This window comes from Cherax quadricarinatus, chromosome 33 (assembly GCF_038502225.1).
Source record: "Cherax quadricarinatus isolate ZL_2023a chromosome 33, ASM3850222v1, whole genome shotgun sequence".
Classification (NCBI taxonomy): domain Eukaryota; kingdom Metazoa; phylum Arthropoda; class Malacostraca; order Decapoda; family Parastacidae; genus Cherax; species Cherax quadricarinatus.
This window is the reverse complement of record NC_091324.1, coordinates 23,291,140-23,312,992: the sequence shown is the minus strand read 5'-3', so window position 1 is coordinate 23,312,992 and position 21,853 is coordinate 23,291,140. Positions and strand designations below refer to the sequence as shown.

The 21,853-nt window shown below is 40.1% G+C and overlaps 1 protein-coding gene across 2 annotated transcripts in view; it reads right to left on the bottom strand.

Moving 5' to 3' along the window:
* Window positions 1-567: 567 nt before the first annotated feature.
* Capr (caprin family member) overlaps window positions 568-21,853 on the bottom strand; it is a 48,422-nt gene continuing 27,136 nt past the window's right edge. Inside the window, exons 3-5 of one of the 2 annotated variants that reach the window (XM_070090917.1) lie at window positions 20,531-20,692; window positions 10,885-11,058; window positions 568-2,799 (exon numbers count right to left, since the gene is read on the bottom strand). In XM_070090917.1, the coding sequence (XP_069947018.1) occupies window positions 1,543-2,799; window positions 10,885-11,058; window positions 20,531-20,692 (1,593 nt within the window). In that variant the 3' untranslated portion in view covers window positions 568-1,542. The remainder of the gene's footprint in view (window positions 2,800-10,884; window positions 11,059-20,530; window positions 20,693-21,853) is intronic. The other variant, XM_070090918.1, reaches the window with a different exon arrangement.

Below are 21,853 nucleotides of genomic sequence, written 5' to 3'. Positions count from 1 at the left end.
TCAATTCTATGGTTAACCTTGTCCTTCATAAACTCATCCACTGACAAGTCTACTCCCAAATATCTGAACAAATATAGTCATTTATTTACAGTCTCGGTTTCCAGTATAGCACACGACGCACTGATCTACAACCTCTCTAATATACATAAAGGCACCACACTCCCTTCAAGGGCAACAAAAAATGAACTATTTCTGCATTTATGAAAATGGGTTGCTGGATTTTTAAGCCAGGCAATTTCCTCTCACTACTTAGTTTTCAAAATTATGTTCTCACGTCTAGATACTGATTCATGAGGTATGGGTGAAAAGCAGCTATTCCCTGGTACATTTTCAAGTTATTCGATCAACAACAAATCAGCACAGCAAGTAAAAAAGAAATTTTATACTCCCTTCTCTTCCAAATGCAGAACAGACACGATTTTTTAAGCAACATGTTTCACTCAATGTATACACACGCAAAACTAATACTGTGCCCGAGAAGAGAAGTATTTATTAGTGTATCAGCTTAAAGAGTGTTACGTTTCTATTCATCACCTATAAATAATTGAGGAAAAGAAAATAAACAAAAAAATCACAGAATGTTATTCGGAGTCAATATTTTCTCGAGTCCCATTTAGAACAATTTCTTGCTAACACAAGTCCTGAAATTTGCAATGTACAAATATATACTTACTGACCATTAGGAAATAAGGCAAGGGTGGGTAAATATAATACAAACCCTGCTTACATGCAGAGTATCAATGGTAAAACACTGCATATACAATAGAAAAAGACTTCTAGCCTCAGATTGTTAGAATGAATAAAAGCACCCTAACAACCTCACTTAATATCTAAATTTCTTACTGTTATAAAGTACATTTGGTCTTCTCATAATCTATTCCATTACCTCATTTCAGATCTTACTATTTGTTCCACTTGATTCGATGTAAAATATTCATGAAGCAGTCTGAACCATATTTAAAATTTGAATTTCCACAACCTTTGCATCAGCTTGGCTCCATACACCCTTTAGTATCGTATGGGTTTAAAGGTAATAGAAACTCTCGGCGTGCAGTAAATGATAATGTATTGGAAGCATTGACAGCTTGATAGTGTAAGAGTGACAAGTGGTCCAAGTCCACCTGGAAGAGAGGGGAGCATAAATGCACCCTCCACCCCTCCCCCACACTCCAGGAATAGTGCTTCCATAAAAATTATATAGAAAAACTTTTGTATAACTTGACAAGTCATGGAATAGTTTAGAGTGAAATTAAGATTTTTTTTTTTTTTTGGCTGAGTTCAGAAGAACTCAAGTTTTAGTATTTTCCTTCTCTTTTTTGGCAAATTTTTCACTTTTATCATTCATCACACTTACATTGTCCCGTAAAGAATGCCCTATATTGTCTCTCCGTTCACTGCTTACAATCTTGAGTTCAAGTACTACCCTAATCACAGGTAGTACCAGGTCAGTACGTTGTGCAAGAAAGTGAAACACTTCTAGGTGTCACAATACACATGTAGCAACTTTTGTCATCACACACACAGCTTATACTTGCACTACTTTTACTGCTGCTGATGTTGAGGATAGGGTTGTCGCTGGCCCTGATATCCACCTGCTCGTCCTCTAAAGTTTCCCCGTGGGCCTTGCCCTCTGAATCTGCGTCCACCTCTTGGTCCTCCCATTCCACCACGAAAGCCTCCATATCCTCCATAACCACCACGGCCATTCTGGTAACCACCACGACCCCCTCGGAATCCTCCTCTACCTCCAAATCCTCTACTTCGACCTCTGAAATTACCCCTCCTTTCATAATCTCCTCCATGACCATTTGTGGGAGCAGCAGCTGGAACAGCTTGGTTTTCTTCGTATTCACCCCAATTGCCAGACTCTGCACTACCCCATTTGTCTTCCCCACCATTTACAGGGTCATCTTGGACTGCCCCCCAGTTATCCTCTTGTGGTTGCTGTGATACTGTAGAAATAGCTTGTGCAGTTGGCTGTGCAGGCACCTGTTGCCCAATCCAGGGTCTAGCTTCTGGATTAAACTCCACCTTTTCCTGTGGTCTAGCCTGTGGAGGCAAAGGAATTGGAGGAGGAGGATTTGGTGTGCTATCAACTACTGTATTATTTGGATAAACTGGTACTCCTTGAGAATATGAAACCACACTATATGTCTGATTTGTATAGGTCTGAGTAGGAATGTTGGATGGATGTGATGGGTCCAGATTGGGTGTAACCATAGGAGCAACTTGATGCTGTGGAACAGGTGAGACAGATCTTTGTGATGCAGATTCTGTTTTAATACTGCCTATAGATACAACAGCTGGATCCATATAAACTGTAGGAGGCTCCTGAGCAACTTGGCTTTCCTGTAGGAAGTCAAAAGTTCCAGGTGTTACCAAGTCATTCAAGGAAATAGGTTGCAGTTGTGGTGGTTGGGGAGGCTGTAGAGGTGCTTGCTGTGGAGTTGGAGGTTGTGAAACCTGTTGTGGAGGTGGAGGAGGCTGGGGTGTTGGCTGTGGGGGAGGCTGGGTAAAATATGTGGGTGCAGGAGGCATCCCTGCTCCCTGTGGAGGTGCTCCAGGTACAGTTGCTGTGGTCATCTGTGCCATAGCAGCTACTAGTGCCTCTTGTGATGGAGAAACAACTGAAGTTTCTTGAGGTAAGGGTGGGGAGAGCATAGGAGCTACTGTTGGTGGAGCAAGGCCTGGAGGTGGACCTTCTGTGACAGGACTCTCCACAGCTACCTCTAAAACTGGGGTAATGCCTTCAGTTTCCTCAGCTATCAAACCATTTGTATATTCAGAAGCCTCCTCCTGCTGGAAGAAAACAATAATTTAGTCTCTATACAATGAGTGCTTTTTACATTCCATCTTAATGTGTTACTGTTTATCAATTCCTAAAACATTAATGAAATAGGGTTACTCAACCACTGAAACAAGTTTCTCTCTATAAAATAACCAAAAGCACATACTGTACTTCTGTACTAAAAATATTCCTTTTTTTCATTAATCTAAATAACCAATACTGCTATCTCAAACTTTTTTCCATGTGAACATTTATTGCAAAGTTCAAGTTTAAAAGGAATATAATTAAAGAGTTAAAAAAAAAAAAAAAAATTCACAGACCTGCCTCATCTATAATGAAATGTATCATATTTTTTATATTTTTGTTCCCGTCCAAAATTACCATTCATTTTTTCTATGTATATTTTAAAGGTAGGTAGTAGGTTGGTAGACAGCAACCACCCAGGGAGGTACTACCGTCCAGCCAAGTGAGTGTAAAACGAAAGCCTGTAATTGTTTTACATGATGGTAGGATTGCTGGTGTCTTTTGTCTGCTCATAAATATGCAAGATTACAGGCATGTCTTGCTACTTCTACTTACACTTAGGTCACACTACACATACATGTACACATTTATTTATACACACTCATCTGAGTTTTCTTTGATTTTATCTTAATAGTTCTTGGTCTTATTACTTTTCCTTTTATATCCATGGGGAAGTGGAATAAGAATCTTTCCTCCGTAAGCCATGCGTGTTATAAAAGTCAACTAAAATGCCGGGAACAATGGGTTAGTAACCCCTTTTCCTGTAAAGATTACCAAAAAGAATAAGAAGAAGAAAATTGTCAAAGTGGGAAGTCTCAATGTGCGTGGATGTTGTGCAAATGATAAGAAAGAGATGATTGTGGATGTTATGAATGAGAAGAAACTGGATGTCCTGGCTTTAAGTGAAACAAAGCTGAAGGGGGTGGGACAGTTTCAATGGAGAGGAATAAATGGGATTAGGTCAGGGGTTTCAAATAGAGTTAGAGCTAAAGAAGGAGTAGCAATAATGTTGAAGGATAAGCTATGGCAGGAAAAGAGGGACTACAAATGTATAAATTCAAGGATTATGTGGAGTAAAATAAAGATTGGATGTGAAAAGTGGGTTATAGTAAGCGTGTATGCACCTGGAGAGGAGAGAGAGAGATTCTGGGAAATGTTGAGTGAATGCGTGGGGAGTTTTGAATCAAGTGTGAGAGTAATGGTGGTTGGGGATTTCAATGCTAAAGTGGGTGAAAATGTTATGGAGGGAGTAGTAGGTAAATTTGGGGTGCCAGGGGTAAATGTAAATGGGGAGCCTTTAATTGAGCTATGTGTAGAAAGAAATTTGGTAATAAGTAATACATATTTTATGAAAAAGAGGATAAATAAATATACAAGGTATGATGTAGCACGTAATGTAAGTAGTTTGTTAGATTATGTATTGGTGGATAAAAGGTTGATGGGTAGGCTCCAGGATATACATGTTTATAGAGGGGCAACTGATATATCGGATCATTATTTAGTTGTAGCTACAGTTAGAGTAAGAGGTAGATGGGAAAAGAGGAAGGTGGCAACAACAAGTAAGAGGGAGGTGAAAGTGTATAAACTAAGGGAGGAGGAAGTTCGGGCGAGATATAAGCGACTATTGGCAGAAAGGTGAGCTGGTGCAAAGATGAGTAGTGGGGGGGTTGAAGAGGGTTGGAATAGTTTTAAAAATGCAGTATTAGAATGTGGGGCAGAAGTTTGTGGTTATAGGAGGGTGGGGGCAGGAAGAAAGAGGAGTGATTGGTGGAATGATGAAGTAAAGGGTGTGATAAAAGAGAAAAAGGTAGCTTATGAGAGGTTTTTACAAAGCAGAAGTGTTATAAGAAGAGCAGAGTATATGGAGAGTAAAAGAAAGGTAAAGAGAGTGGTGAGAGTGTGCAAAAGGAGAGCAGATGATAGAGTGGGAGAGGCACTGTCAAGAAATTTTAATGAAAATAAGAAAAAATTTTGGAGTTAAACAAGTTAAGAAAGCCTAGGGAAAGTATGGATTTGTCAGTTAAAAACAGAGTAGAGGAGTTAGTAGATGGGGAGAGGGAGGTATTAGGTAGATGGCGAGAATATTTTGAGGAACTCTTAAATATTGAGGAAGAAAGGGAGGTGGTAATTTCATGCACTGGCCAGGGAGGTATACCATCTTTTAGGAGTGAAGAAGAGCAGAATGTAAGTGTGGTGGAGGTACGTGAGGCATTACATAGAATGAAAGGGGGTAAAGCAGCTGGAACTGATGGGATCATGACAGAAATGTTAAAAGCAGGGGGGGATATAGTGTTGGAGTGGTTGGTACTTTTGTTTAATAAATGTATGAAAGAGGGGAAGGTACCTAGGGATTGGCAGAGAGCATGTATAGTCCCTTTATATAAAGGGAAAGGGGACAAAAGAGATTGTAAAAATTATAGAGGAATAAGTTTACTGAGTATACCAGGAAAAGTATACAGTAGGGTTATAATTGAAAGAATTAGAGGTAAGACAGAATGTAGGATTGCGGATGAGCAGGGAGGCTTCAGAGTGGGTAGGGGATGTGTAGATCAAGTGTTTACATTGAAGCATATATGTGAACAGTATTTAGATAAAGGTAGGGAAGTTTTTATTGCATTTATGGATTTAGAAAAGGCATATGATAGAGTGGATAGAGGAGCAATGTGGCAGATGTTGCAAGTATATAGAATAGGTGGTAAGTTACTAAATGCTGTTAAGAGTTTTTATGAGGATAGTGAGGCTCAGGTTAGGGTGTGTAGAAGAGAGGGAGACTACTTCCCGGTAAAAGTAGGTCTTAGACAGGGATGTGTAATGTCACCATGGTTGTTTAATATATTTATAGATGGGGTTGTAAAGGAAGTAAATGCTAGGGTGTTCGGGAGAGGGGTGGGATTAAATTTTGGGGAATCAAATTCAAAATGGGAATTGACACAGTTACTTTTTGCTGATGATACTGTGCTTATGGGAGATTCTAAAGAAAAACTGCAAAGGTTAGTGGATGAGTTTGAGAATGTGTGTAAAAGTAGAAAGTTGAAAGTGAACATAGAAAAGAGTAAGGTGATGAGGGTATCAAATGATTTAGATAAAGAAAAACTGGATATCAAATTGGGGAGGAGAGTATGGAAGAAGTGAATGTTTTCAGATACTTGGGAGTTGACGTGTCGGCGGATGGATTTATGAAGGATGAGGTTAATCATAGAATTGATGAGGGAAAAAAGGTGAGTGGTGCGTTGAGGTATATGTGGAGTCAAAAAACGTTATCTATGGAGGCAAAGAAGGGAATGTATTAAAGTATAGTAGTACCAACACTCTTATATGGATGTGAAGCTTGGGTGGTAAATGCAGCAGCGAGGAGACAGTTGGAGGCAGTGGAGATGTCCTGTCTAAGGGCAATGTGTGGTGTAAATATTATGCAGAAAATTCGGAGTGTGGAAATTAGGAGAAGGTGTGCAGTTAATAAAAGCATTAGTCAGAGGGCTGAAGAGGGGTTGTTGAGGTGGTTTGGTCATTTAGAGAGAATGGATCAAAGTAGAATGACATGGAAAGCATATAAATCTATAGGGGAAGGAAGGAGGGGTAGGGGTCGTCCTCGAAAGGGTTGGAAAGAGGGGGTAAAGGAGGTTTTGTGGGCGAGGGGCTTGGACTTCCAGCAAGCATGCATGAGCGTGTTAGATAGGAGTGAATGGAGACGAATGATACTTGGGACCTGACGATCTGTTGGAGTGTGAGCAGGGTAATATTTAGTGAAGGGATTCAGGGAAACCGGTTATTTTCATATAGTCGGACTTGAGTCCTGGAAATGGGAAGTACAATGCCTGCACTTTAAAGGAGGGGTTTGAGATATTGGCAGTTTGGAGGGATATGTTGTGTATCTTTATACGTATATGCTTCTAAACTGTTGTATTCTGAGCACCTCTGCAAAAACAGTGATAATGTGTGAGTGTGGTGAAAGTGTTGAATGATGATGAAAGTATTTTCTTTTTGGGGATTTTCTTTCTTTTTTGGGTCACCCTGCCTCGGTGGGAGACGGCCGACTTGTTGAAAAAAAAAAAAAAAATTTATCAATGGTTGATATAATAGTAAACAAAAAAAAAATTAAAACTAGTTTGGCAACAGTGCCAGAGTGGAATGCAGGTTAATTTAATGGACACTAAATACCTAATTATCTGCTGATGTCACAGTCAAAGATTGTGATATCAATAGATAATATAATTACGGACAGAACTAATATATCCAAGTAACAATTACGGACAGAACTAATATATCCAAGTAACATTACAGTATTGTAAATTTGAAATCCACAGTTTTTATTACTAACTGATGTTTTGTCTAGTTTGTATAACATCAGGTTATACAAACCTCTAAATCTGTATTTGAACCTGATTATACTACAAATGCCAGCATCCAATAACATTACAAAATATCATGCATGAAAACAAGGTAGATTTTCCTAAGGCAAACCCTAACAATTACAAACTATCAACCACCAGTGCAAGTGAAGGATGCAGCATATTCTAAGCCCTCCAGTACATGTCACCTCTCCCTTTCTTTCTCATCAGATATCCAAGATTTACATGGGATGACCTAGGCAAAGGAATTCCAGCTAAAACTGAAAAAAAAAAAAATTCCCAATTTGCTCTCTGAAAGACGGGAATTAATTTTTCTTCCATGATATACATTTCATTAATGACCTGAATCATACCTGAAAACTCATCATTTAAGAGTGTAAAGGGGTATTCCCTCTATTTTGCTGATACTTTTCTTTGATAACTCTCAATGCCAACATATAATACCCTAATATTAAATTATTTTCTCCTGTAGTTGTCTGTTCTTTCATGTCTTTCTTTTCTTATGAAACCTCAATAAAGTATTTTCAATTTTATTACTCAATGCAATACACAAATAACCCGCACATAAAAGAGAGAAGCTTACGACGACGTTTCGGTCCGACTTGGACCATTGACAAAGTCACACTAACAGAGGTGGAGCAGGACGGCTATATATAGGCAGGAGGCGGAGGAGGCGGAGGCGGCGGCAGCGGCGGCGGCCATCCTATTGACTGGTCTTCTGCTAAAACTGTCTTCCCTACTTCCAACTCGAACAGTGGCCGTCTAGTTGAATCCTCTCTAATACACAACTTTCCTTGTATGAACCTTAGCCCTGGCTTCGTCTCTGTAGATGCCTTCCTCTCCCACTACATTGTAAAATGCTCCAAACTTCAGAACACCCGTGACTTAACCTGAATCCTCACTTTTTCTTTTTCTTTTTCTTCTTCCTCTTCCCCTTTCCTCTCTCCTTTTCTCCTCTGGGTTGTCTTTCTCTCTCCTGTCTCGTGTTTCTGTTCCTTCTTCATTTATTTTATTTCACCACTTCCCCTTTCACGCACCTCTGTGGACTTGCTCTCCCTCTGTGGGTATCTAGCTCTCTTGCAGTGCTCCCCTTCCTTTGTATTTGACTGGCTCGTCTTCCTTATTTCCCACTTCTTCCGCTACCACTACTACTACCTCTTCTTCTTCTACTACAACTACTGTTGAAATTAAGACACATGTGCGGCGTCTGGCTGTCTTTGTTGTGGACGTTTCGCCATCCAGTGGCTGGCTGGATGGCGAAACGTCTACGATGGGGATGCCCGGGTGTTGTGCATGTGTCTTAATTTCATCCTGTCGGTATTATATACAATTCTTGTACTACTACTACTACTACTACCACCTCTTCCTGCCTATATATAGCCGTCCTGCTCCACCTCTGTTAGTGTGACTTTGTCAATGGTCCAAGTCGGACCGAAACGTCGTCATAAGCTTCTCTCTTTTATGTGCGGGTTATTTGTGTATTGTTCCAGTCACGGTATTGTGCCTTTTTGTTATTTACTCAATGCAAGTACAGTGGAACCTCAAAAATCGAACTTAATCCGCTCCAGGAGCTAGTTCTAAATTCGAAAAGTCTGAAATTCGAAGCAATATTTCCCATAAGAAATAATGGAAATACAATTAATCCGTTCCAGAAACCCAAAAATATTCACAAAAAAATACATTTTATAGAGATTAATTAGTTTTACATACAACAAATACTATAGTTTTTAATTATGTATCTGGAGTTTATCTGGAGAGAGTTCCAGGGGTCAACGCCCCCGCGGCCCGGTCTGTGACCAGGCCTCCTTAGGTCAGTGTCCCAGGATGCGACCCACACCAGTCGACTAACACCCAGGTACCCATTTTACTGATGGGGAACATAGACAACAGGTGGAAAGAAACACGTCCAATGTTTCTACTCTGGCTGGGAATCGAACCCAGGCCCTCATCGTGTGAAGCGAGAGCGTTAACCACCTTTTTAGAAGATTGGTGATGGCATCTGGAAGATAGGGAGGAGGAGAGAGGGAGTTGGGGTTAGTGTTTGGAAGGAGAATCCCCCTCCATGAGGACTTCAGGTAAATCCCTCTCTGGGGTTACTTCCCTTCTCTGTCTTTTAATGCCACTAGGACCAGCCTGAGAGTCACTGGACCCTTGTCTCACAAAATAACTGTCCGCAGTCCTCTGTTTCTGGCGCCTCTTTAACATTTCCCTAAAATGGGACATGGTTCTGTCACTGAACTTATTGCAAAGATGGTTTGTTTCAGCTTGCTCAGGGTGGTACTTCTGCACAAACATTTGGACATCATTCCACTTGGCACAAATCTCTCTAATCTTTGAAGAAGGCACCTCATCCACTCCCTATATTAACACATTTCGCAACATCAGCTTCCTTGATTTGTTCTTTCTTTGACAGGATAGGACCGATGGTCGACTTGTTTTTCCCATACATCCTGGCAAGCTCAAAAAGTCTCACATCACTCTCATACTTCTGTATTATTTCCTTCTTCACATCTATGGTGTTTCTCACTTTCTTTACCACAGGGGTACCACTAGCAAGTTTCTTTGGGCTCATGGCAGCTTACTTCACAGTCCCACAAGCACTAAACACAACGAAATAATCGTAAAATGCGTGAATGAGCGCAGGTTAGTGTTCACTCAAGCATAAACAAAGCTAGACTGCTCACGGTGCCTGCGCGGGAACGCAGACAGAGCGAGCGGCAGATAGGTCCCATACCCGGCGGTCCAAAAATAGGGGCGTGTTCGATAATAGGGACACAGTTTGTCCGAAAAAATGGTCCTATTTTCGAAACGTTCGATATGTGATACGTTTGATTTTTGAGGTTCCACTGTAATGGTAAGTGTTTCACTTATTTGATGATCAGCATAACATGTGAAAGCTCTACCAAATATCTTTTTTTGCTTTAAGTCATTTAAAACTGAAGATAGCTGACAATTCTACAAGGTGACAAACCAAAAAAAAAAATTTTAAATATCCATCTCCTTCCAAAGTAGGGTAACCCAAAAGAGGAAAACATTCACTCTACCTCATTCCCTAGCTATCATTCCAAAGAGCATATAATTAAAATTTTCAACCAAAATGCAATATCCCCATCAATCCCTCAGAGAGCAATCACAGTTCTCACTATCTCCAGAACTCAAGTCCAGTTAAATAGCCTCTATGAAATCCATCAGAGATATTACCTTGCTCAAACTCCAACAGAATACCGCATCACAAAACCAATTTGTTTTTACTCACTCCAAACTCTCACTGCTGGCAGGATTCTCAACCCCTACCACTCAAAACCTCATACACCATCCTCCAACCCTTCCTGGAATAACCTGTATTTTTATAACCCCTTTCAACCACTCCAAATTTATTTATCCTCTTGGTCAGCCTTTCTAAATGACCAAATCACTCAACCCTGCACTCTATAACTATACCTTTCACACCACCACACCTTTTTCTCAATTCTTATTCTCTGTATAATTCACTAGAGATTAAACTTGAACATGACAATATTACTACCTCTAGCCTGCCTCGTCCAAGCATTTCAAACAGAGCAAACAAATAAAGGAGAAAAACAAAGATAACCAATAACTACAAAAAAAAAAAAATAGAGCAAATAAAACAGTACAGAAATAGAAAATACAATACAAAAACCTACCAAATACAGTACTAGAGCAATATTAGCTAATGGTCACATATACTAAATGTATAATTACACTTTCGACAGCTGTAGCTTCCTCTTCAATTTCATCAAGTTTTATCTCTGGATAGGAACAACTAGCAATTTCATCCACAACATTTAGCAGTGCTTTGTATGTTGTATTAGCAATGTCTTTGCTCCTTCCTTCCATCAGCCAGATCAGGTGCTCTGCTGCAGCCCTCAATTCAACCTGCCAAGTGAAATGATGAATAATAAATATTAATAATCCATTCTAATGGTGGCAATAAACTGTACCAAAATAAAAATATATCACATCACAAATTATGATACCAATCACAAATTTGTATTATTAAACATATGGGGGAGTGCTAAACCTGTAGGAGTCATATAGTGCCAGGGAAATGAAACACATTCTGGCTTGATTCAAGGAATTGGAACACAGGTCAAACTCCTTAAATCAAAGTCCCTCACCAGCATCAAGGAACCTCCCTTCATAGGTCACAAATCTGTAACATAACTAAAAACACTGGCCAACAAAGACTTGCAAAGACTTTAGTTCATGGTTAGAAGTGTTTTTTTAATTAGCTTTGGGATGCTAAATTCAAATCTGAACTTAACTTTTGCTCAAACACATAGTTTCTTGGAAATAGAACCCCAAGGTGAACAATTTCACCAAGACTTTGCCATCATGGAGAAGAGATAAGAAGAAAACCTGCTGGACACTGGTACAGGAGAGTGATACTGAACATAAGCAAAAAAGCCTGAAAACTTTGATGTAAATGTTTGTATGACTGGAAATTTTTTATTTTTGTTATGCACAAATATAATTTTTTTTTACGCTGACAAAGGTCATTGCTTGCATCACACTAAATATCCATGCATAATATAATACCTATGATTGTAAGGTAACATAAGTGGTTCTTTATCCTTAAATAGCCAAAATATTGACAGAACGATTAAAAAAAAAAACTTGGACTAAACAAGCTCAGATCATGATCAGCACATCAAATGTAGCTTAAAGCAATTAATTTGGTTTCTACAATAAATAAGCAAGTTAAATTTGTTAATTAGTGAAATTAAAACAGTAAATACATTACTAAGCAAACAAGGATTTTAAAAGATGTATGCATTATATAGCCTTGCATAGGTCAATTTTGTCTGCACAGAAATAAGATCAAATTTACACTAACAGGAATAATGTACATTATTATTATTACAGTGTATTATATATTATTATTATTATGGGGGAGCACTAAACCTAGCCATAGGGACTATACAGTGCCTGTGGAAGGAGGAGGGGGGGGATGGCAGGCATTCAGGCTTAATTCAGGGAATTGGAGCACATTTCCAATTCCCTAGATCAAGAGCCCCTCACCAGCATTAGGGAACCTCCCTGAATGATGTTAGGTATTATAAATTACAGTGAGTATTCCTATCTCTACTTTACTATTTACAATTGTTTTCTTTCACTATCATCCATATAGAATACACCAGCTCTTAAATATAACAGGAACTGAGTGAGTGTGATGTTAATTTCATGCCATGCATGTGTGGTGGTAATATTTAGAAGACAATTCAGAACTTGAGGATGGGTTGTTGAGGTGGTCTGGATATTAGAGAGGATGGAGGAAAGTAGGATGACTAGCAGCAAAGTGTATAAATCTAGGGACGAGGAAAGGTGGGGTAGGGGAGTCATACTAGGTAAGCTGGAAAGAGGTAGAGGTGGTTTCAAGTGCTAGGGGCTTGGACATCCAACTGGGTTGTGAGAGTGCATTAGGAGCAAGTGAAGGCAACAGGTTTTTATTACTGTGCTGTTGAAGTATGAGCAAGGTAACATTTATGAAGAGATTCAGGAAAACCAGTTAGCCAGACTCAAGTCCTGCAAGTGGGAAGTACAGTGCCTGCCCTCTAAAGAAGTGGTGAGGATGTTGTTGCTCTAGGGTATATCTGAGATGTGATATCAACACAATTCCTGCAAGACAGTGACTGAATGAGAGTGGGTTAGTGTTTCCTCTTTCTTTGGGGTCATCCCTGCATCAGTGGCAGATGGTCAGCATTAAAAACAAAATACATATCTTAAACCTTTAAACTGTGACCAATGTACTGGTATGCAACTGACAACTGTCTCCAACATACTAGTATTCACAAATTTTTGCATCGTTAAATCTGCCACCCGCAAATATTTTTGATCTTGTTACAACTCTGAGTCTTCTACAATCTTATCATACATTTGAAAAAATATAAGGCCAAGAATGTCCACACACTGCATCATGGCTAATTACACAGGTGACTGTGTCCGATGTGCTAGTATGCCTAACTAGCATGAGTAAACAATAACAATGAAACCGTTGTTGCATCACCAGCTTTCCTACCAGCAAACAGTGCATGGAAGTTACAAGAAGATAATTTATTCATTTCAAATTTATTATTTTCATGATACTAACAGTAAAATTCAGCCATAAAGCATACTCAGTATACTTAACCCAGGATAACCCAGTAAAGTCAAAGTGACTATTTCCATGTTCTGAAACAACTGTAATATTACAAGTATTCCTTGTACATAATATCAGAAGACCAAAACAGTTAAAAAATAGAACATAAAACAATTATGACGGAAATATTAAGAGCAGGGGAGGATATAGTGTTGGAGTGGTTGGTATTTTTGTTTAATAAATGTATGAAAGAGGGGAAGGTACCTAGGGATTGGCAGAGAGCATGTATAGTCCCTTTATATAAAGGGAAGGGGGACAAAAGAGATTGTAAAAATTATAGAGGAATAAGTTTACTGAGTATACCAGGAAAAAGTGTACGGTAGGGGTTATCATTGAAAGAATTAGAGGTAAGACAGAATGTAAATTGCGGATGACCAAAGAGGTATCTCCAGCTAGCGTGGCCGTGACGAACTCTAGCTCAAGTCCCTAGCTCAAGACTTGAGCTAGAGTTCGTCACGGCCACGCTAGCTGGAGATTCGTCTGTAAAAACTTGCATTTGTGGTCACAGAGATGCCTGTGCTAACCTTCCTATGGTGTAAAAATATACCTAGTTGGATGAATCTTATTGTGGCTAGCTGGTCTAGTGGCTAACGCGACGGGCTGGAGTTTCTAGACTCTATGATCGCGGGTTCAATCCCGGCCGGGGGTATGGTTTGTTTGCAATCGTGTCATTACGATTTCTTAAGTCATGTTGACGGCAGTGAAGGGACCAAAGAGGTTTTAGAGTGGGTAGGGGATGTGTAGATCAAGTGTTTACATTGAAGCATATATGTGAACAGTATTTAGATAAAGGTAGGGAAGTTTTTATTGCGTTTATGGATTTAGAAAAGGCATATGATAGATTGGATAGGGGAGCAATGTGGCAGATGTTACAAGTATATGGAATAAGTGGTAAGTTACTAAATGCTGTAAAGAGTTTTTATGAGGATAGTGAAGCTCAGGTTAGGGTGTGCAGAAGAGAGGGAGACTACTTCCCGGTAAAAGTAGGTCTTAGACAAGGATGTGTAATGTCACCATGGTGGTTTAATATATTTATAGACAGAGTTGTAAAAGAAGTAAATGCTATAGGTAGTAGGTTGGTAGACAGCAACCACCCAGGGAAGTACTACCGTCCTGCCAGATGACTGTGAAACAAAAACCTGTAATTGTTTTGCATGATGGTAGGATTGCTGGTTTCTTTTTCTGTCTCATAAACACGCTAAGATAACAGGGATATCTTGCTACTCCTACTAACACTTTGGTCACACTTCACAGACACGCACATGCATATATATATATACATACATCTAGGTTTTTCTCCTTTTTCTAAATAGCTCTTGTTCTTTTTTATTTCTTCTATTGTCCATGGGGAAGTGGAAAAGAATCTTTCCTCCGTAAGCCATGCGTGTCGTATGAGGCGACTAAAATGCCGGGAGCAATGGGCTAGTAACCCCTTCTCCTGTATACAATTACTAAAAAAGAGAAGAAGAAAAACTTTATAAAACTGGGTTGCTTAAATGTGCGTGGATGTAGTGCGGATGACAAGAAACAGATGATTGCTGATGTTATGAATGAAAAGAAGTTGGATGTCCTGGCCCTAAGCGAAACAAAGCTGAAGGGGGTAGGAGAGTTTCAGTGGGGGGAAATAAATGGGATTAAATCTGGAGTATCTGAGAGAGTTAGAGCAAAGGAAGGGGTAGCAGTAATGTTAAATGATCAGTTATGGAAGGAGAAAAGAGAATATGAATGTGTAAATTCAAGAATTATGTGGATTAAAGTAAAGGTTGGATGCGAGAAGTGGGTCATAATAAGCGTGTATGCACCTGGAGAAGAGAGGAATGCAGAGGAGAGAGAGAGATTTTGGGAGATGTTAAGTGAATGTATAGGAGCCTTTGAACCAAGTGAGAGAGTAATTGTGGTAGGGGACTTGAATGCTAAAGTAGGAGAAACTTTTAGAGAGGGTGTGGTAGGTAAGTTTGGGGTGCCAGGTGTAAATGATAATGGGAGCCCTTTGATTGAACTTTGTATAGAAAGGGGTTTAGTTATAGGTAATACATATTTTAAGAAAAAGAGGATAAATAAGTATACACGATATGATGTAGGGCGAAATGACAGTAGTTTGTTGGATTATGTATTGGTAGATAAAAGACTGTTGAGTAGACTTCAGGATGTACATGTTTATAGAGGGGCCACAGATATATCAGATCACTTTCTAGTTGTAGCTACACTGAGAGTAAAAGGTAGATGGGATACAAGGAGAATAGAAGCATCAGGGAAGAGAGAGGTGAAGGTTTATAAACTAAAAGAGGAGGCAGTTAGGGTAAGATATAAACAGCTATTGGAGGATAGATGGGCTAATGAGAGCATAGGCAATGGGGTCGAAGAGGTATGGGGTAGGTTTAAAAATGTAGTGTTAGAGTGTTCAGCAGAAGTTTGTGGTTACAGGAAAGTGGGTGCAGGAGGGAAGAGGAGCGATTGGTGGAATGATGATGTAAAGAGAGTAGTAAGGGAGAAAAAGTTAGCATATGAGAAGTTTTTACAAAGTAGAAGTGATGCAAGGAGGGAAGAGTATATGGAGAAAAAGAGAGAGGTTAAGAGAGTGGTGAAGCAATGTAAAAAGAGAGCAAATGAGAGAGTGGGTGAGATGTTATCAACAAATTTTGTTGAAAATAAGAAAAAGTTTTGGAGTGAGATTAACAAGTTAGGAAAGCCTAGAGAACAAATGGATTTGTCAGTTAAAAATAGGAGAGGAGAGTTATTAAATGGAGAGTTAGAGGTATTGGGAAGATGGAAGGAATATTTTGAGGAATTGTTAAATGTTGATGAAGATAGGGAAGCTGTGATTTCGTGTATAGGGCAAGGAGGAATAACATCTTGTAGGAGTGAGGAAGAGCCAGTTGTGAGTGTGGGGGAAGTTCGTGAGGCAGTAGGTAAAATGAAAGGGGGTAAGGCAGCCGGGATTGATGGGATAAAGATAGAAATGTTAAAAGCAGGTGGGGATATAGTTTTGGAGTGGTTGGTGCAATTGTTTAATAAATGTATGGAAGAGGGTAAGGTACCTAGGGATTGGCAGAGAGCATGCATAGTTCCTTTGTATAAAGGCAAAGGGGATAAAAGAGAGTGCAAAAATTATAGGGGGATAAGTCTGTTGAGTGTACCTGGTAAAGTGTATGGTAGAGTTATAATTGAAAGAATTAAGAGTAAGACGGAGAATAGGATAGCAGATGAACAAGGAGGCTTTAGGAAAGGTAGGGGGTGTGTGGACCAGGTGTTTACAGTGAAACATATAAGTGAACAGTATTTAGATAAGGCTAAAGAGGTCTTTGTGGCATTTATGGATTTGGAAAAGGCGTATGACAGGGTGGATAGGGGGGCAATGTGGCAGATGTTGCAAGTGTATGGTGTAGGAGGTAGGTTACTGAAAGCAGTGAAGAGTTTTTACGAGGATAGTGAGGCTCAAGTTAGAGTATGTAGGAAAGAGGGAAATTTTTTCCCAGTAAAAGTAGGCCTTAGACAAGGATGTGTGATGTCACCGTGGTTGTTTAATATATTTATAGATGGGGTTGTAAGAGAAGTAAATGCGAGGGTCTTGGCAAGAGGCGTGGAGTTAAAAGATAAAGAATCACACACAAAGTGGGAGTTGTCACAGCTGCTCTTTGCTGATGACACTGTGCTCTTGGGAGATTCTGAAGAGAAGTTGCAGAGATTGGTGGATGAATTTGGTAGGGTGTGCAAAAGAAGAAAATTAAAGGTGAATACAGGAAAGAGTAAGGTTATGAGGATAACAAAAAGATTAGGTGATGAAAGATTGAATATCAGATTGGAGGGAGAGAGTATGGAGGAGGTGAACGTATTCAGATATTTGGGAGTGGACGTGTCAGCGGATGGGTCTATGAAAGATGAGGTGAATCATAGAATTGATGAGGGAAAAAGAGTGAGTGGTGCACTTAGGAGTCTGTGGAGACAAAGAACTTTGTCCTTGGAGGCAAAGAGGGGAATGTATGAGAGTATAGTTTTACCAACGCTCTTATATGGGTGTGAAGCGTGGGTGATGAATGTTGAAGCGAGGAGAAGGCTGGAGGCAGTGGAGATGTCATGTCTGAGGGCAATGTGTGGTGTGAATATAATGCAGAGAATTCGTAGTTTGGAAGTTAGGAGGAGGTGCGGGATTACCAAAACTGTTGTCCAGAGGGCTGAGGAAGGGTTGTTGAGGTGGTTCGGACATGTAGAGAGAATGGAGCGAAACAGAATGACTTCAAGAGTGTATCAGTCTGTAGTGGAAGGAAGGCGGGGTAGGGGTCGGCCTAGGAAGGGTTGGAGGGAGGGGGTAAAGGAGGTTTTGTGTGCGAGGGGCTTGGACTTCCAGCAGGCATGCGTGAGCGTGTTTGATAGGAGTGAATGGAGACAAATGGTTTTTAATACTTGACGTGCTGTTGGAGTGTGAGCAAAGTAACATTTATGAAGGGATTCAGGGAAACCGGCAGGCCGGACTCGAGTCCTGGAGATGGGAAGTACAGTGCCTGCACTCTGAAGGAGGGGTGTTAATGTTGCAGTTTAAAAACTGTAGTGTAAAGCACCCTTCTGGCAAGACAGTGATGGAGTGAATGATGGTGAAAGTTTTTCTTTTTCGGGCCACCCTGCCTTGGTGGGAATCGGCCGGTGTGATAATAAATAAAAATAAATGCTAGGGTGTTCAGGAGAGGTGTGGGATTAAATTATGGGGCATCAAATACAAAATGGGAATTGACACGGTTACTTTTTGCTGATACTGTGCTTATGGGAGATTCTAAAGAAAAATTGCAAAGGTTAGTGGACAAGTTTGGGAGTGTGTGTGTAAAGGTAGAAAGTTGAAAGTGAACATAGAAAAGAGTAAGGTGATGAGGGTATCAAATGATTTAGATAAAGAAAAATTGGATATCAAATTGGGGAGGAGTAGTATGGAAGAAGTGAATGTTTTCAGATATTTGGGAGTTGACGTGTCACTACCTTTACCTTTGATATACCTTTGAAGAATTCCGAGAGTATATCTACTCTCTGAGCCCAGCCATGGGCCAGGCTCATCTGGTGCTCACCTGGTCAACCAAGCTGTTGCTGCTGGAGGCCCGCTGCCCCACATATCCATCACAGCCTGGTTGATCTGGCACCTGGTGAAGATACTTGTCTAGTTTCCTCTTGAAGGCTTCAACACTTGTTCCAGCAGTGTTTCTGATATCTTCTGGTAAGATGTTGAAAAGTCTGGGACCCCGGATGTTGATACAGTGTTCCCTTATTGTCCCCACCGCACCCCTGCTCCTCACTGGGTTTATTTTACACTTCCTCCCATATCTCTCGCTCCAGTATGTTATGGCAGTTTGCATATTTGGGACCAAGCCCTTGAGTACCTTCCAGCTACATATTACCATGTACCTCTCTCTCCTCCACTCCAATGAGTACATGTTCAAGACTTGCAGACGTTCCCAGTAGTTTAGGTGCTTTACTGGCTCAATGTGAGCCGTAAACAATCTCTGTATTTGTTCCAGCTCCGATATTTCTCCTACCCTGAACGGGGCCGTCAGCACTGAGCAATATTCTGGATGAATGTGATGGATGGATTTATGAAGGATGAGGTTAATCATAGAAGTGATGAAGGAAAAAAGGCAAGTGGTGCGTTGAGGTATACGTGGAGACAAAACACGTTATCTATGGAGGCAAAGAAGGGAATGTATGAAAGTATAGCAGTACCAACACTCTTATATGGGTGTGAAGCTTGGGTTGTAAATGCTGCAGCGAATAGGCGGTTGAAGGCAGTGATGTCCTGTTTAAGACCAATGTGTGGTGTGAATATTATGCAGAAAATTCTGAGTGTAGAAATTAGGAGAAGGTGTGGAGTTAATAAAAGTATTAGTCAAGAGGGCTGAAGAGGAGTTGTTGAGGTGGTTTGGTTATTTAGAGAGAATTTATCAAAGTAGAATGACATGGAGAGCGTATAAATCTGTAGAAGGAAGGTGGGGTAGGGGTCGTCCTCAAAAAGGTTGGAGGGAGGGAGTAAAGGAGGTTTTGTGGGGGAGGGGCTTGGATTTCCATCAAGCGTGCATGAGCGTGTTAGATAGGAGTGAATGGAGACGAATGGTATTTGGGACCTGACGAGCTGTTGGAGTGTGAGCAGGGTAATATTTGGTGAAGGGATTCAGGGAAACTGATTATTTTTATATAGCTGGACTTGAGTCCTGGAAATGGGAAGTACAATGCCTGCACTTTAAAGGGGATGTTTGGGATACTGGCAGTTTGGAGGGATATGCTGTGTATCTTTATACATATATGTTTCTAAACTGTTGTATTCTGAACACCTCTGCAAAAACAGTGATTATGTGTGAGTGAGGTGAAAGTGTTGAATGATGATGGAAGTATTTTCTTTTTGGGGATTTTCTTTCTTTTTTTGGGTCACCCTACCTCGGTGGGAGACGGCCGACTTGTTGAAAAAAAAAAATTATGCCCTATATTCCAAGTGGAGCATAAATAAAGTGAAAAATGCAAGTATCACTGGCGCATTTATGCCCTTGTCATCAATAAGTAATCATTTTTCGTCAACTTTGGCACACCATAAAATTTTAAGTTTTTATCAGATTCCACACCTTTTTGTCATTCAATTCAGAAAAATATAATTTCACTCTAAAAGAATTTTTTTTTAAATCTTCCCCCACAATTTTTTTTTTCTAGGTATCCCAGAGTTTCACATTTTTTTGGTAGACAGGTAAGAACTGTAGATTTATCATTTTTTTATTATTAAGAATTAAAAAAAATTAAGTTTTCAATTAAATTACTTAACACTCATTGGGAGGGGGGAGGGTGTCAGCAAATAATTTTTCTTATTAGAGAGTCTACCTAAATGGTTCAATCATAATAAGCTTTCTTGTCTAAGGACAAGCATAATTTTTGTAAGATTCACATCAGTGCAAACAAGGCCTCATGAAATCCACAGACCATCTGTAAACAAGATACAGTGGACCCCCGGATAACGATATTATTTCAATCCAGAAGTCTGTTTGGGTGCCGTTATAGACCGAATTTGTTCCCATAAGAGATATTGTGAATTAGATTAGTCCCTTTCAGACCCCCAAAAATACACCTACAAAAGCACTTACAAAAATACACTTACATAATTGGTCGAGTTGGGAGCTGATCGTTATGCGGGGGTCCACTGTATAACCAAATAGAAGAACAACCATAATTATTGTATAATGACAAACATACCTGGAATTCCTGCGTTGTCTGACCCTCAGCTTTTGTAGGAGTGACCAGTTTGTACAATATATCAAGACTATCAAGATTTTCAGCTGGCATTTGTACTGCACCATTGGTCCCTGCCAAGAAATCTGCACGTATTTCTTCTTGACCCATTTGCTGCAGAACATCCTGGAAAAAAAAAAAATCAATATTTGTAGTACAGTTAAGAAAGATATGACTGTGAATGATACAAATGAAAAGAAGTTGAATATCCTAGCTCTAAGTGAAACGAGGCAAAAGGGGGTAGATTTTCTGTGGGGAGAAATGAAACTGATTATACTAACTTACTGATATTCACAAGATTCTGGATTCACAGGGACCTCTAGGGTCCTAATCCCTACTAACTTGATGGATCAACTGCACTATACATATTTTCTGTCACTATAACCATTTTATTTCCAGTAGCTCCACTAGGGTGCTCATGGCTCTGTTGACAATGTCTTCAACTCACACAATGAGAGACCTGAGATCATTCTCTGGCATGGGTGAAAATTTGGGTATGTTTCCTCGCAACTGATATCTGTTAACCTAGGAGTACGCAAGTACAGTGGTCCCTCGATAATCGCCTGGCTCGATAGTCGTCCTTTTCGGAAATCCTCGCGTTATTTTCGTCCAAACATTGGCTCGCAAATGGTCGGTTGACTCGCTAATCGTCGTTCGTCCTGGATACGTACTCACAGCTCTGAGCTGCCCCGACCTCCCTTCCTAGCCAGTGTGCCATTGTTTACCAGTGAGCGACGGTCCCCTCACTTGTTCATACGAAATATTTCATAATATTCCATTCATTTTAGTGCTTGTAAGTGCTAAATAAGCTACCATGGCTCCAAAGCTCCTAGTGCCAAACCTTTGGTAAAGAAGGTAAGAAATATGATTGAATTTAAGAAAAACATCATTGAACAATATGAAAGTGGCATACATGTGGCCGAACTGGCCAGGATGTATAACAAATCCCGTACAACCATATCTTCCATCGTGGCCAAGAAAAAGGAAATCGAGGGAGCTGTTGTTGCAAAGGGGGTAAAAGATGCTGACAAAAATGAGATCACCTGTACTCGAAGATGTTCAGAAGTTATTATTGGTGTGGATAAAAGAGAAACAATTAGCAGGAGATACTATTATGACGTCGATTACTTGTGGAAAGGCTAGGCAGTTGCATGACGATATGGTAAAGAATTTGCCTGCAACGAGTACTGATAACTGTGAATTTAAGGCCAGCAAAGGTTGGTTTGAGAGATTTAAGAAGCGTAGTGGCATACAGTGTGATAAGGCATAGTGAGGCTGCCAGTTCGG